The sequence below is a fragment of the Strix uralensis genome, chromosome 4, assembly GCF_047716275.1.
Source record: "Strix uralensis isolate ZFMK-TIS-50842 chromosome 4, bStrUra1, whole genome shotgun sequence".
Lineage (NCBI taxonomy): Eukaryota > Metazoa > Chordata > Aves > Strigiformes > Strigidae > Strix > Strix uralensis.
This window is the reverse complement of record NC_133975.1, coordinates 89,993,176-90,009,266: the sequence shown is the minus strand read 5'-3', so window position 1 is coordinate 90,009,266 and position 16,091 is coordinate 89,993,176. Positions and strand designations below refer to the sequence as shown.

At 50.7% G+C, this 16,091-nt stretch overlaps 1 protein-coding gene across 3 annotated transcripts in view; it reads left to right on the top strand.

Moving 5' to 3' along the window:
* The window catches only part of CREB3L1 (cAMP responsive element binding protein 3 like 1), a 51,277-nt gene that overhangs the window by 23,657 nt on the left and 11,529 nt on the right, over window positions 1-16,091 (top strand). For 2 of the 3 annotated variants that reach the window (XM_074867753.1, XM_074867751.1), the window contains exons 2-7: window positions 6,040-6,268; window positions 10,998-11,158; window positions 12,845-12,923; window positions 13,852-14,012; window positions 14,613-14,762; window positions 15,566-15,624. In XM_074867753.1, coding sequence (XP_074723854.1) covers window positions 6,040-6,268; window positions 10,998-11,158; window positions 12,845-12,923; window positions 13,852-14,012; window positions 14,613-14,762; window positions 15,566-15,624 — 839 coding nt within the window. The remainder of the gene's footprint in view (window positions 1-6,039; window positions 6,269-10,997; window positions 11,159-12,844; window positions 12,924-13,851; window positions 14,013-14,612; window positions 14,763-15,565; window positions 15,625-16,091) is intronic. The other variant, XM_074867752.1, reaches the window with a different exon arrangement.

Below are 16,091 nucleotides of genomic sequence, written 5' to 3'. Positions count from 1 at the left end.
AAGGTTGGAGGCTGTCTAGGGTGCAGCGATCATGAGATGATCGAATTTTTGATCCTTCGAGAAACAAAGAGAGGGGTTAGTAAAACTGCCACCTTAGACTTCTGGAGGGCTAACTTCGACCTGTTCAAGAGACTGGTTAACCAAATCCCTTGGGAGGCTGCCTTGAAGGAAATGGGAGTCCAGGAAGGCTGGACATACTTCAAGAGCGAAGTCTTAAAGGCACAGGAGCAGGCTGTTCCCGTATGCCGAAAAACAAGCAGGAGGGGAAGGAGACCGGCCTGGCTAAACAGGGATCTTTGGCTGGATCTCAAGAACAAAAGGAGAATCTATATCTATATACGACTATAAAGTCGTAGTGAAGTTATGCAGGGAGAACATTAGGAGAGGCAAAGCGCAGCTAGAGCTCAACTTAGCTGCAGCTGTTAAGGATAGCAAAAAATCTTTCTATAAATTCATTAACAGCAAGAGGAGGATTAGAGAAAATCTCCCTCCCCTACTGGATGCAGAGGGAAGCATGGTAACTAAGGATGAGGAAAAGGCTGAGGTGCTCAACGCCTACTTTGCCTCAGTCTTTAGCAGTGGAACTGGCTGTTCCCTGGACACCCAGCCTCACGAGCTGGGAGATGGGGAGGGGAAGCAGACTGATGTCAGCACAGTTGAAGAAGAGGTGGTCAGAGACCTGCTACACCACTTGGATGCACACAAGTCTGTGGGACCGGATGGGTTACACCCAAGGGTGCTGAGGGAGTTGGCAGATGTGCTTGCCAAGCCGCTGTCCATGATTTACCTGAAGTCATGGCTAACTGGGGAGGTCCCATTGGACTGGAGGGTGGCAAATGTGACACCCATCTACAAGAAAGACAGGAAGGAGGATCCAGGAAACTATAGACCTGTCAGTCTGACCACGGTGCCAGGGAAGGTCATGGACCAGGTCATCTCAGGTGCCATTAAAAGTCATGTAATGGACAGCCAGGGGATCAGGCCTAGTCAGCATGGGTTTATGAAAGGCAGGTCCTGCCTGACAAACCTGATCTCCTTCTATGACAGGGCAACCCACTTATTGGATGAGAGAAAGGCTGTGGATGTTGTCTACCTTGACTTTAGTAAGGCTTTGACACCATTTCCCACAGCATTCTCCTGGCGAAACTGACTACTCGCGGCTTGGATGGGCACACGCTTCACTGGGTAAAAAACTGGCTGGACGGCCAGGCCCAAAGAGTTGTGGTGAACAGAGTTAAATCCAGTTGGTGGCCGGTCATGAGTGGTGTCCCCCAGGGCTTGGTTTTGGGGCCACTTCTCTTTAATATCTTTATTGATGATCTAGATGAGGGGATTGAATGCACCGTCAGTAAGTTTGCAGACAACACCAAGTTGGGTGGGAGTGTTGATCTGCTCGAAGGTAGGGAGGCTCTGCAGAGGGATTTGGACAGGCTGGAGTGATGGGCTGAGGCCAACTGGAGGAGTTTCAATAAGGCCAAATGCCGGGTGCTGCACTTGGGCCACAACAACCCCCAGCAGCACTACAGGCTTGGGGAGGAGTGGCTGGAGAGCTGCCAGTCAGAAAGGGACCTGGGGGTGTTGGTTGACAGCTGGCTGAACATGAGCCAGCAGTGTGTCCAGGTGGCCAAGAAGGCCAATGGCATCCTGGCTTGTATCAGAAATAGCGTGGCCAGCAGGGACAGGGAAGTGATCTTACCCCTGTACTGGGCACTGGTGAGGCCGCACCTCGATTACTGTGTTCAGTTTTGGGCCCCTCACTACAAAAAGGACATTGAATTACTCGAGCGTGTCCAGAGAAGGGCAATGAAGCTGGTGCAGGGTCTGGAGCACATGTCGTACGAGGAGTGGCTGAGGGAACTGGGGTTGTTTAGTCTGGAGAAGAGGAGGCTGAGGGGAGACCTCATCGCCCTCTACAGCTACCTAAGGAGGTTGCAGAGAGCTGGGGATGAGTCTCTTTAACCAAGTAACAAGTGATAGGACAAGAGGGAATGGCCTCAAATTGCGCCAGGGAAGGTTTAGACTGGCTCTTAGGAAGCATTTCTTTACAGAAGGGGTTGTTGGGTGTTGGAATGGGCTGCCCATGGCAGTGGTGGAGTCCCCATCCCTGGAGGTGTTAAGAGTAAAGTTGACATAGCGCTTAGGGATATGGTGTAGTTGGGAACTGTCAGTGTTAGGTCAATGGTTGGACTGGATGATCTTCAAGGTCTTTTCCAACCTAGGTGATCCTGTGATTCTGTGAAATAAGCTCTGGGCTGCTCCTCACTGGGCCCATCACAGTTGGATCTGGGCAAGAGGGCACTTTTTCCTGTTGCCATGTGGTTTCACGCATGGCTGTCTTTACTAATCAGAAATCTAAAGTTAACAATACCTGTTGGCATCAGGAGAGAACAGAGCCAACCCAAGGGACACAGCAGTCTTCCTGGGATGTGGTGGCTTCACATCCTGCTTGTCTGGTGTGAATATAGCCATCTACAAAGCCATGCCATTGTCTTTGCTTTACCCTTCCTTCTGCTTTTCTCTGCCTCTTGCCACCTTCTTTGAGTAAAATAGCAATATCCAGCTGGGACAGCTCTAGGTGCTCTCCCTCTTTGAGGGTGTCTGATCCTTTGTGCCCCCTCTGATAATAACCATAGTTATTCCCAGTCTCATAGGCTAGCTCCCTTCTCTCCACCATCTGCGTCTGGAGATGTTGGACTGGTATGTGTATGACTGGTGAGAGCTGAAAGGGGGCTGCTTTGATAAGAAGGCTTTGCCAGTATTTAGTTGTGCTGGAGAATAAGACCCAGGAGCCCAGAGAGGGGTATGTGCCCCAACATTTCTGGATTCCCAGGGAGGGTGTGAGTATCACTGCGTATCACCTGTGTTTTTCCCCTGCTCTGCAGTAGGTGTCTATCTCTTGGGAGAGAATGGTCTCCTGGGGACCTAAACTCCTGCATCTCTGGGAGAACAGTGTTGCCTTCATTCTCACTTCCAAGCAGCGAGGTCCTCCAGCAAGCCTGCTGTGTGGTGTCTAAAAGAAGAATCAGAAATCTGCAATTATTCCTGCCAATGTTGGTGCCCGTGTTAAGGCTCTGATACTCGGCCCCTTGCACTCATGACTCATCTCTCACCCCTTAGCCACTGCTGGGGAGACTTTCTGGCTTCAGAATAAAACCAGAGGTGCACCTCCGCCTCTTCCCTCCAGGTAGGTTTGTCCTACAATGGGAAGACTGTTGACTGACCAAGAGATACTTGTTCTAAGCACGGGTGGGGTGCTGCTAAAAGATAGTGAGTGGAACTACTGCATAAATGCATCTTCTTGACTCTCTTCACTCCCACCTCTGCCTTTGTTAATGCAGAGTTGTGAAAGAAATTTGAAGCACGTGGCAGAGTCACAGACAGCTCTCCCTACAGCTGTCCATCCATCCAGCTCTGCTTCTCTCCCAGGGTTAGATGGTGGTTCTAGTTTTGATGGTTACAACAGTATATATGATTTGAGTGCCTTTTGTTGGATCCTGGCTCTGCTGTGCTGCCTTGTGGTGCATTGGCAGCCAGAACTCTGAATCCCTTCACTTTTCTGTGGTTACATTCTCACCCTTACCGTAAGGCTATTGTGTTCATATCCTGTGTTTGCTTGTGTTGTTTAGAGAAAGCAAGACAAAGAACAGCTGTTACATGAGCAGGCACTCTCTGGGGTTAATGATCAGGACTCCAAACGCTTTACCCCTCCATGCTGTAGGTTAGGATAAAACTCAGTTTTCCAGTGCTTTTTAGATAAATATCTAACCCAGTTCCATCTGCTGACTCAGCTCCCTCTGAAGAACAGTTATGCTCAGCACAGATGGGAGGTGTTTTCTGTCGCTTGATTCAAGTGCAGAAATGCTTCTAGGCAACTTGGAAATGGCCGGGTAGATTTTACCAAGCTACCCCGCCAACTCTGCTTCCGGTATGGGAACAAATGGAGAAAACTTCAGCCCAGACATCCCAGAGAGGGCCTCAACACTGGGGTTTAGCACGAGTGTGCCTTCACCTTACCTGCACATGCAGTGTCTGCCCTCCCAGGGGAGCCTCAGGGGGTGGTGGGTCAGGCTGTCACTCCAGGCAGTGGGAGGACAGGGCAAGAGAAGGGAGAGAAACCTCATGTCAGGCAGAATGCAGGTGGCAGGGACTCCCCCCCTCCGCCTTCCAGCATGATCTGAGTTTTTAACCTGAGTGGCTGAGGGATGATATTGGAGGGTGAAGGGCGCTGGCATGTTGGAGATTGCTGCAGCTCACCGTCTCCCTCCCCCACTTGGTGGGAAGTGTGAGTCTGTTCAGCTGGAGCCTACTTCACTCCCCAGCCTCACCCCAACCCTCTGACAGTCGGTGTAATGTTGACAGAGTGATACTGTGCTCTGGTAAAACAAATACACCTTCCTGTGGGAGCAGGAACCTGCAGGCTCCAGCATCCGGGGTCCTCTGGCCAACTCCTCCCTCAGTGCTGATGGAAGGACGGAGGGCACGCACCTCATGCTCCTCTAGGAGCTGGGCTCTTTCCTGAGCTCAGCTCTCATGCTGGAATTCATTGGCATTCATGTCTCCGCTCTAGGACCTGCGTGCTCTCTCCCACTCTCTCTCATCCATACCCTGTTGCTCTTGGTATTTCAGTATGCTGCTTTCAATGCCTTTCTGCCCACCCAGATGCTTTTCCAGGCGGGGGGGACCCAGTCTGACTGCTGAGCTCTCTCCAGTTCATTTAAGTTACACAGTTCCGTCTGTGTAATATAGTCACTTGAATGTATCTGTCTTTTCTTTCCTCTCCCTGAGCCAGTAGCCTCAATCTGCCAACAAATGGGATAATTTTTCAGCTGGTGTTTGGCAACCATCATTTTTCTCCCTGCCCAACCAATGCTTTGTTGTAGCAAATGGAAAAGTTAGTGATTTGACTTCTGAATAGGAGGATATGCCTCAAAGGAAACAGGTTCCCTGTAGCATCAGGAGCCCAGCTCTGCAGCAGCACTGGCCAGATTTACTGACTGTTACTGGAATGATTAGTGGAATGATTGTTTGTTGTTAACAGCCCATCTGTAGTGTTTAAACTTCATCGGGGAGCCGAATTTCACAGGCATTATCTGGCTTGAGGACAGCCTCATATGGTCCACAGAGGGACTGTGAAATCCCAGAGGAAATTAAATACAACAGGGGGCCTTCCTGTTATGTTGATCCAACTGATCTTTTTTTCTCTGATAGAAATCAGCAGCCGGGTTGATGTTCTCTGGGGCATCAGAGTGCCTACTGCTGCTGGCAGAGAACATGAGAAAGTGCCTGTCACCAAGGACAGGTGCTGAAGACTGTGATTTTCTGCCACACTTGCATTTTGTCATCGCAGGGATTTCTTGCCATGTGCTCTGTTTGGCTAGTTGTCCCAGTGAGATGATGCTAGGAAGCCGAAGACAGGTACCCAAGAGGAAGGGGCAGATGTCAGAATGTAGAAGAGTTTCACAAGCGTTTGTGGAATAGATAAATAGGCAGAGGAGATGTACAGCACCACGGCCCTTTCTGTCTTAATTCAAGGTGTTTTTATCAAACTGATGCAGGCAAGGGATAGGAACTGCTTTTTCCCATCTGTCCTGGTTTAGCCAGGGTAGGGTTAAGTTTCCCCAGCAGTGGGGGGGGGGCTCTAGCCGGGTTATTCAGATACCATGCTGACATCACATCCTGGCGCTGAAGCCAGACGGTCGGTTAACACGTGTGTTATGCCATCGCTCGGTTCTCACTGCTGTATTGGTAGATATCTTGCTCTGTTCATTGTTATCACTGTTATTGTTATTGTTGTTGTTTGTTGTGTTGCTGTCGCAATTGTTGTATCAAACCTCTCCTTATCTCAGCCCCCGGGCTTTGTATTTCACTCCCTTTGTGGGGGAGGGGCAGTGGCCGCGTGGTCTCAGACCCCGGCAGGGACTAAACCACCACACCATCCAAAAGGGCTGTTGCTGAGGTTTGGCTCTCAGTGCAGAGGAACGCTCTCAGATCCTCTTGGGAGTTGACACTAACAGTCTTTCTCCCATTGTATTTCCTCAGCATTTTTCAGAGAACCTGGATCACTTCTCTGACAACATGGAGGATTTCTCCAACGACCTCTTCAGCAGTTTCTTCGATGACCCAGTACTGGCTGAGAAGAACCCGCTGCTGGACATGGACCTGGATCCACCCACTCCAGGCATCCAGGCAGAGCACAGCTACTCTCTCAGTGGAGACTCTGCTCCCCAGAGCCCCCTTGTGGCTGTCAAGACTGAAGATAATGCTAACGGTGAGCATGAGACACGCACACTGCACAGCTTCGGGCACATCTGTTAGCAGCGGCTTTGGCTGGCTCCCATATATAAGGGCAAACTGGCTATTCCCCTGGGCTTGCGCATGGCTAATCCAAGGAAGAATTTGATCTGCCATTGTCAAGTACAGTCCACATTTTTCCCTTCAGTTTGTGCTCTTACAGTCACATTGCTCCTTTGCCGGGCTAACTGTTATTTACGAGGATGATAATTGGTTGTGGTTCGGTGTGCTGCCAGCTTCTAGCAAGCAATAGGCGATGTTTCTTTAGGACCCTGCAAACCTGGGTGTGGATGCCCTAGACCCAGGTCTGTTTTGGCGTCAGGCAGCAGGGTTTTGGCTTGAACAGACAAAGCATGAGTCTCTGGCTGCAACCAGTGCTGGTACATGTGGAAAGCTAAGTGGCTTCTTTACCAGCAGATCTTTTAGCAGGAGACAGAGAGGAACAGTCATTTCAAAACCTATTTTTAAAACAATTCATTTCAGGATAATTTATGATGGCTGGATATTTTTAGAGCCGTCCTTGCAGAGAGTCCTGTAATTTGTGGGACTGTGTGGGTGTCCCAACAGCTGATGGACACCAGGCTGCCTGAAAAAGCAGTGGCACAGGCTCAGTATACACAGAAGAAAGGCATTGCTTTGAGCGAGAGTGAGACCTGGGACAGAGACTTCCCTCTCACGGCCAGGAGTGATCCCAGCTCTCTGGTACAAACGCCAAGGCAGGAGGAGAGGAGCTGGCCTCTGCTGCCTCTTTGGTCCCTGCAAAGGGCACAGACATCAGTGCCATGTTCCTTAGGGGCCACTCAGAGAGGTGCTGGGAGAGAGGCTCATGGCAGGCCAAGCAAGCTCTGCCTTGTATCAAAAAAGCTTTCCATTTACATTTCTTTTCCCTTAGCTTTAACCCCAGTACAGTCTTGGAGGGCACTCAGCCCAAAACGGCAACCGGGCGACTAACAAAAAACAAACCAGCATGAGCACATAAACACATCTTTATTTTTCCCCTGCAAATGAATAGGAGGAGGTGAGGCTTGGGAATGAGAGAAGCAAAAAGCATGAGTCTGTAGAAAGCAGTGAAATGAAGTCTGCCTGCATGAAGCACCCTCAGGGACTCCTCTCTGAGACACTTGTCACCACTTCTGCTCCTCTCCTCTGTGTCTGGACATGCCCCTGCTTCGGCTGCAGTGTCTCCAAGGCAAGATCAGGGTGTGACACTGATCCTTAGGCAGAGGCCAGGGTGTACAGCACATAACCCAGGAGAGCTTGAGATGGACCTGGCGCTTGTGCTCTGAGAGTGCAGATCGGCTCTATATAGGGAGTAAGGCCTAGTATTAATGTGGCAGGTATGGGGGTATTTATGCACCAAGTCCTGGAGTGGGATAATTCAACCCATCTTTCCAGGGCTATCTTGGCTCGTAATTAGATGTGAGTCATATTCCAGTGTAGCCCTGAGTCAGGTCCAGTATTTGCAACACTGTGCAGTCCTTTTGGCACAGCTCCATCCAGTCTCCGTCCTTTTAGACATTCACTTCAAATTAATTACCCAGGAATAGCTTTTCTTTAACATTAAGCAAGCTCTGCTTGGTCTGCAGAGCTCCTCAGGAATGCCCGGGCTCCGTCTAGGCTTGGAGTTGGCTGAGGCTTGCTATTTATCAGTTTTCTCCCAGCTTTTCTGCAGATCTCCAAAACACTTCCAAATCCTGCCCCTTCCCACATGGTTCCCACTAACTCGGGTCAGCTGGGGCAAGCCACTGGGTGCATTGTGACCCTGCTTATCAGTGGAGTCTGCTTTCCAGATGGTTTGTGCACACGGACTGGCTGCTTCAGTACTCAGTACTGGCCCTCAGTTCTGTGGGGCATGATTTGGAGCAGGGAGAGCCGGGGTTGTGCAGAGCAGCGGGTGCTGGACCAGCTTCGGGCTAGTGCCCGCACTCCTGTACAGGTCCTGCTTCCTCACTGCTCTTTGCCTCACCTCCTCAAACCAGGGCAGCTATGGATTTCTTTCAGCTGTACTTCTTCCCATTGCGTACAGAGTATCTAGAGCTGAGGATGAGCTTCCTGGCATGCCTCACCCACCAACATACAGTGAAATCTGCAGTGGTTACAGGCTGGCCATAGCTCTGAAACGTCCTCTCAGGCAGCAGAACATCGATGTGTCCACACAAAATGCTGCCTCCTCAGTATCTCGTTGACCCTCTGATGGTTTATGTGTTTCTGATTCTGTAACCCAATCGCTCCCCAGATAAATCTCCGAGGGTGGGAAAGAGAGCAGGGTCAGCACGCAGACAGGAAATGGGAGGACAGTGCATACTCATTTGGGTGTCTGCTCCTTGGGCTGTCTGGCCTGACAGCACTGGGGGCTGCTCTTTGGCTGAGTCAAGTCTGAATGGGGAGAGCCCTTGGTGGTCTGCTCGCCCTTGTCTGGTAACTTGCTTCAGCAGCAGCCCTCCCAGACAGAGGGTGCCGCACGCCTCTGAGAAAAAGAGAAATGCAGAGCTTTGCAACAGAAAAAGAGGATGAAGAAGATGAGGCTTAAGATCACAGTAAGGGAACTTCAGATTAGCCAGTAGGCAAAACCTTCCCATAGTGGGCGTAGTGAAACCGTAGAAGAGATTTAATGGGGGCAGCTGTGGACTCTGTCACTTTGCAGAGGGGTAAGATCAAGTCAGACAACCATCTAATAGGGTTAGTTGAACTTGCCTAGAGCAGTGGGATAGACTGGAAGACTGCTCAAAGTCCCTCATCTCTGTGACAGGCTGTGATTAGGCAGAAGAAATCAGTCCAAGTTTTCTGGCTGCGAACACTTGTGGCTGTCTGTGTAACACCTTGCCTTCTTCCATCAGAAAGGGCTTCTCTCTGGGGCTTCACTGCCAGCTGTGGGTTTGGTGTTCTTAGCAGGACAGAGAAAATGCAATTCAGTCCGTGTCTGCTCAGCAGCCTCGCCGTTATCACAGCGGTGCAGTGCAGCCCTGCCTGAGAGGCTGCTGAGGATGCTGGCCCCGCGCCATTGTGGGAAGCTCTAGGAAGTGATGCAGCAGCACTGCGAGCGGTGCACACCGCTGATACGCACACCGAGCAGCCACAGGAACTCGTGTCTCTGCTTGAAGGTGTCCAGTCACACAGGGAGCTGGAAGGAGTAAGCCTCTGTTACAGAGACCTATATAGGCAGCAAAATAAGAAGTGCTAGACCAAAGACAGGAAGACAACATATTCCGCTGGTAAGGTGACACTGTGTTAACTGATACAATTCTTGCCCAGGCTTTAACACCACTGTGTCCAAGCGAAAGCCAGAGGCAGGATTCTGCCCTGTCCTCTCCTGAGGGCAACAGAGAGTGAGTTGGGCAAAGATGATGTTAAGTTACCTTTAAGTGTAGTTCAGATGGCAGCTCCCACACAAACAGCTGCTTGCTTGTATTGTTCTTTGTGCAGGCTTTTCTGGAGCTGAGAAGGGCCTTTCTTCCCTACTCCCCTTGCCAGGACATCTTCTAGACTGAGACCCAGGCAACATCCCTGGGTCTGTGAGTGCTGTATGCAGAGAGCAGTGCAGAGGGGTCAGGGAGTGAGCCCAACTGTGGCCTCATGTTGAGCCAACTGGAGCACTATCTGGTAACAAACTTAGCAATAGTCTGTCCTGTGTCAAGCCAAATGCATTTCTGGTTGTCAGATACAAAGGGGAAGAGAAGGGATGAGGATTAGGGAGGAGGATGCAGGCTCCAGGCCAGCTAGGAGTAGCTTTTTGGCAAGCTGAAATGTTTGAAGAGCAACGAGGGGACCAAAACTTTAGAGCAGAGCCCAGGCGGCTTTCGTGCCTAGAAGATTTTTTTCCTGTCTGAGCTGCAGCTTACCCACCACTGCCTGAATCCCATCTCCCGGGATCTCTGCTTCCAGTGACAAGCCAGGCTCCCACCAGAGACGTGCACGGGACAGAGCAGGCAGGGGGTGAGGGGAGCGTGCCCACACGGCTCCATTCAGTTATTTTCAGACACTTCCTTTCCCTTGCTGCTGCTTCTCTCCCTGCCAGCAATGGCAGCGGGGCACGGCTATAGGCAGCAGTCCCCCTGAGCAGCGTGGTGTGGAAGAGGGAGCCTCCAGGGTCAGGCTGAGGGGAGCAGCCCTGGGACCAGCCTCACAAGCAGGTGCCACATCGGACTTCCTTCCACAGAAATGGACCTTCCTCCTCTCCTGTCAGGCAACAAAGCTCTGGTACTTGGCACAACATCGGCGGGAGGCCGAGGCAGCACTGTCAGCCTTTCACTGTCATCGTGCTTGCCCTCTCACCAGCTCTCTAGCACAGAGATGGTGCTGTTCTTGGTGACACACCTGGCAGCTCTGTGATGCTGGCCACGCCGCCTAAGGAGCAAGAGCCCAGCATCCACCTCTTGCTGAGCTCTAAATATAAATAAGCTCCAGAGGATGAGACTGAGACATCACTGGGGGAAGACACCCTGCAGCTGTCCTCCAGCGCTCGGGCTGCACAGTCAGAGTGGAGCAGAGACACAATGCCTCTAGCTCTGTCCTGTCTGCTCCCCACACGCTGGGGGTTTGTTCCCTTTTGTACTCTGTGTTGTGGGCCTGCACATGCTTGTGTGGTGACAGTACTAAACTTGGAAAGGCAGCCTCCCCAGATGGGGGGAAGCTGTCTGCATGGCTTTTTTTTTTTTTTCTTGTCCTGTTCTTGCTAGAGTTTGACTCTCACGTTGTGCATGTTTCAGAGCTGGAGAATGGAGTGTGGTCGCTGGGGCCCAAGCTCTGCTCCATCATGGTGAAACAGGAACAGAACCTGGCTCTAGACCTGCCTGAGTCCCAGCTAGCTGCCAGCTCCATACCAGTGCTGAACCTCAACCCTCTGCAGAGACTGCCAGTCCCCGAGGAGGTGAGCCCATCTAAGATCCATCGGGAACCTGGGCTCTCACACAGTGGCACCCCTGGTGATGTGGACCCAGCCATGTGACTGCAGGGTCGTGCTAGGTGATTTAGCCACTGGACAGACAGGAGAAGGTGATACAAAGCCCAGAAACTGCATTACTTGTCATTCTCCTCTTGAAATGGCAGTCAGAGGAGCAGCACGCCTGATGCTAGCTAGAACTGTGTTCTTGATTCCTGCAGTGAAGCTACAAGACAGCTGATCCTTCCAGAGAAAATGGTGGAAGGAGGGTTTTCTCCAGCACTTACAATCTCAGTGTAAATTAAATTTCAATATAACAATCCCAATGTAAGTTAAATACAAGCATGTTTCCTTGGCACAAAAGCCAAAGGCTTTTAAGCTGGCACGTGCTGGAGGCCTGTCCCCTCCAATCTGCCAGTATTTCTATAGCCACTCTTGGCTTATTTTCATTTTTCAGAGAACACTATCAACTAATGTGATGCCAGTGACCCCACTATTCCCGAGTATAGACCCCTGCTCTGCCACTGTCTTTTTCATGGCCTTGGGCTTATCATATGGCCTCTCACTTTTCTCAGCTGCTCACTGGAAATGGAAGTCCCACTCCAGGTCCTGCTTGCTTTTTCCTGAAGCAGCAGGAAGGAACAAGGGCCAAGTCCTTTGGTCATCTCTAAGTTCTTAAGAAGTCTGTTTGTCTGAAGGACGCTCACTTTTGCCACTGGTATGTGGGTATAAGTTGGCTGGCCTTGAGTCCAGCTGTGTTGGATGGGAAGGTCTGATCAGTCTCACACAGACCTTGGCTATCTTGTAGCAACTCAATAGATAACAGTAGAGCATCTCTGGGGTTCACTTCCTTTTTTCACTCATGCTGAACATCTTCCCATTTAAACAACCATCTAAAACAAATGGGTACTTCCAGCCAAAACTGTGCACAAACTTCCTCCATTATTTACACAGCTTGAACTTGCTGTGCCCTCAAAGCTCTGCTGTGTGTGCTCAGCAGCCATACCATGGTGCTCTCTCAGCTGTGTTTACAGTCTGGAGGAGTTTGCAATGTGTCTGTTTAGTGTAAAAACTCCCCCAGCCTTTGGTGGGCTGGTGGCTGGCGAGCCAGGGGAGCTGAGGGGCAGCATAGTCCAGATGGGAATAAATCTACTCTTTATTTAACTCTCAGTCCCCTCCGACTGGAAACAGCTGCCCAGTGGGCCACTGGTTCAAATCATGTGAGCAGGACAGGGGTTTTGTTCTGGTTCTGTTTCTGTGCAATCTCTATACTCCCATTTTTAATGAAGGCAGATCAAAGATGGACTTCCCATGGTAATACATGGGTTGGTTTAAATTGCACTGTCTGGGTCTAGTGAGAGAAGAATTGCCAAGGATAAAAGTCATCTCCCTTTTGGAGGTACTGGGTGCACAGCTTGGCAGGGTATCCATCCACCACTGCCTTTTCCTCTGCAAACATGTGTTTGCACTCTGTGTGCCCAGCGACGCAGATTTCGGGGGCTTATGTTTGGACTCTTGGTTTCTGTTATGTGTGGCAAGAGGCTGCTTTGGGGCAGAGCTGTGAGATGGGGCAGGACAGAGAGCTGGGGAGCAGTGGCTATGAACAGAACTGGTGGGAGTCCACTGGGTTGGGAAGGTGGCAGCACCCAAGAGCTCTTTCTGCTTCTCTTCCAGACTCCCATAGAAATGACTCCAGCACCTGTGATCAAAGCTGAACCCAAAGAGGTGAACCAGTTTCTAAATGTACCTGCAGGTAAGAACATAGAATTTGCTGGTTGACTTACATCCCTCTATATTACTCGGATATAGATCATTACAGGGAGGAAAGACAACACCTGAGAGCAGAACCATGTATACAAGGTAGCACTGATGCACAGATCAATAAAGGAGTGAGCACTGCACTGTTCCAACCTAGATCAGTGTCTGGACCAGCAGCCACTGATCAGAATCGTTCAGACAGGGACTCCCAGGCAAAACAGGCTACTTCAGAGTTGGAAATATGCAAGAGTGCCTTTAAAATCCTCAGAGAGACTGCAGTGTTATCCAAAAACAACCATCTGAAAGTCAGGAAATTCAGGATCCAGTTTAATTTGAAAGAAACCCAAGCATCTGAAAATCTGCCGATGCACAAATGAAAGCACTATAGGAACTCCCACTGCCGCAGAGAGACATTCCTTAGGCATATTCCCACCTCCATTAAGGCCCCCAGGGCTCTCCAGTACAAAGTGGGGACAGTTTTCAAGTGCTTGGAAACCAACTGGGTGACTGGGGGCCCTTTGGATCAAGTGTGCTGGCAAGTGTGTGAACCCTGCGGTGCTTTTGGAAGAGCTCTTCTCTTAGAGAGCTTCCTGCACTTGTGAACAGACTATGGAGCAAAACATCACAGGCTTTGTACTCCCTTTTGGTTGACACCTGAGTACCTTATTGCTTTGTAAATACCTTCAGTGTCTTGGCAAAGCCCCTGCCAGCGCCCTGACTCCTGCAGTTCCTAGTTTAGCACATTTGAGGTCAGCCTCACCTCAGTCCAGCCTTGTTCTCAGACCCACCCTGTCTTGTAAGACTCATCACCCTCTCCTTTCAGTCCTGTTATGGCAGTGCCTTTTCCTGTTGCTACTCGGGGCCCTATGCCTGTACCAACAGGCTGACATGGCAGCCATTGACTTGATCTCCTTATTTCTCAGTAGATGACCTGGTGCAGATGCCTCCAACTCCACCCAGCAGCCATGGCAGTGACAGCGATGGATCTCAGAGTCCCCGCTCCCTGCCTCCCTCCAGCCCAGCCCGACCTGCTGCTCGTTCTTCTACTGCCATCTCCTCCTCACCTCTCCTCACAGCACCACACGTAAGGAGGCAGCAGGAAATCGCTGGGACACAGGGCTCCTTGGTGCTCAGAGGGGGTTGGAGACTTTCCAAGGCTCATGTGGAGGATCCTGCCCTTGTTTAGATCTCCAAGCTGAAATGCTCTGGCAAGGCAATGTAATGTCTTAGCACAGGGATGTGGGGACAGGACGGTGCTCACAGGAGTGAGGAGAGGTGCAATGAGTCTTGCATGATGCCTACCAGTAGCTACCTTGTTTTAGCAAGTGCTGTCTTTCACCCCATACTTTGGGAAGTGCCCTATGCACTGGAGGACTTTCTGAAGAGGTTAATGGAAGAGAAAAGAATAACTGAGAATCACTTTAATCAGGGTGTGTTTTAACCATTGTCCAAAAGTTATTTGGTGGGATTCTGCAGTGCAAGTGTGTAGCCAGCCTCACCACAAAGGAGCAGATGCCTTCCCAAGTAAAAGAGGAAGGCACCTGCTGAGCTGTGCCCCCAGGATCAGGTTGAGAGCAGGAAAGAGAATCTGTACTGAGCCCCTAGCTGCTCTGCAAGGCTTTGAGGAGTATCACTGGGATAGAACTCCTTGCTGACGCTGACGGCTGCTCTCTCTGTGTTTCAGAAGTTACAAGGGACCTCTGGCCCGCTGCTCTTGACTGAAGAGGAGAAACGCACCTTGATTGCCGAGGGATACCCCATTCCTACCAAGCTGCCTCTCACCAAAGCAGAGGAGAAAGCACTGAAGAGGGTCCGGAGGAAAATCAAGAACAAGGTGACTGCAAAAAATGTAACCATGCAGTCCCCACGATTCCCAGAGCATCCTCAGCTGACTAGTGCTGTAGTTAGCCTTGCCTCCTCAGCTGCAGTGCAGCTCAGAAAAGGTGGGATCCTGCCTTTGGTACACTGGCATGAGCCTTCCAACCCACAGAAATGGTGCCACGGAGCACTTCTGCACACATGCTGCGCGTGCAGCCGTATCTGGGAAGTGTGGCCTCTAGCCCAGCTCTGGGGAGTGTGTGGCCTGCAATGGGGCCCACGAGCTAAGGCATCACAGATCAGACAAACCAGCCTGGTCAGGCCTTGCTGTGGAGGCAGGGAAACAATCCATTGTGCGGTGCAGGATGGGTGATGCACAGAGCTCATTAGCCAGGCAGAGGCTGTGAGACTTCAGACTGTGATTAGAAAGTATCTCACGGGAGAAATGGTGAGACCCTGAATTAGTCACCCCGTGACTCAGAGGTGGTCTGGGGCAGAATCTGCACAGATGGCCACAGCACGTACCCATGTGAGTCAGAGGAGTTCAAAGCAACCCTAAAGATGCTCTCAGCAGCAAGGGGGTCAGGCATACTGCAACTCATGGTTGTGGCCTACGGGCTAAAGAAGGCTGCATGCCTACAGCATCTGTCCCTCCCAGTTTTGGCCTGGAGACCAGTAGGAATAGCAGACTGGAAGGCGACTTCCCCATTTATCTTTAGGGTGCTGTGTATGCAGGGAACAGACAAGATGAGGAACCTGCAAAGAAATGTCTAGAGGCTTATGATACTGACTCCTCTCTAATGGCTGCCCCCCTCACAGATCTCCGCTCAGGAGAGTCGCAGGAAGAAGAAAGAATATGTGGAGTGTCTAGAGAAAAAGTAAGTTTCTCCTTCTCAGTCATACTTTTGAAAAAGAAACCCGGTCTATGCACAGCCCCCCTTTCTAGTGTTTTTGTCTCTGAATTGCTTAAAGAGTACGATTCCTTGCAAGGCTGGCTGCACAGAAGTTTGGTTTGGGATCCTGCCCCTACTCCCCTCCCTCCTAGAAATCCTCTTTCAGGATGAAGATTGCTCTAGAAACATTGTGTTTCCAACTGCTTAGTTTGGCTGGTCCCCTGCAGAACACAGGCCATTTTGGCTGCCAACAAGGTGGGATTTTGGGTAAGAGTCATGTTTCCCCACTAGAAGTTGCTTCTATTTTGTCTGTCCCGTAAGCAGCAGGCCTTCTGTGGGCACTGACCACGGCTTTCCCCCTCTCCTCCCATGAGGGTGGACACACAAGCATCTGATAGCAAGAAAAAGCTTGCACTACAGTTATTCCTCAGACTCCCTCCCTTTCCACAGTT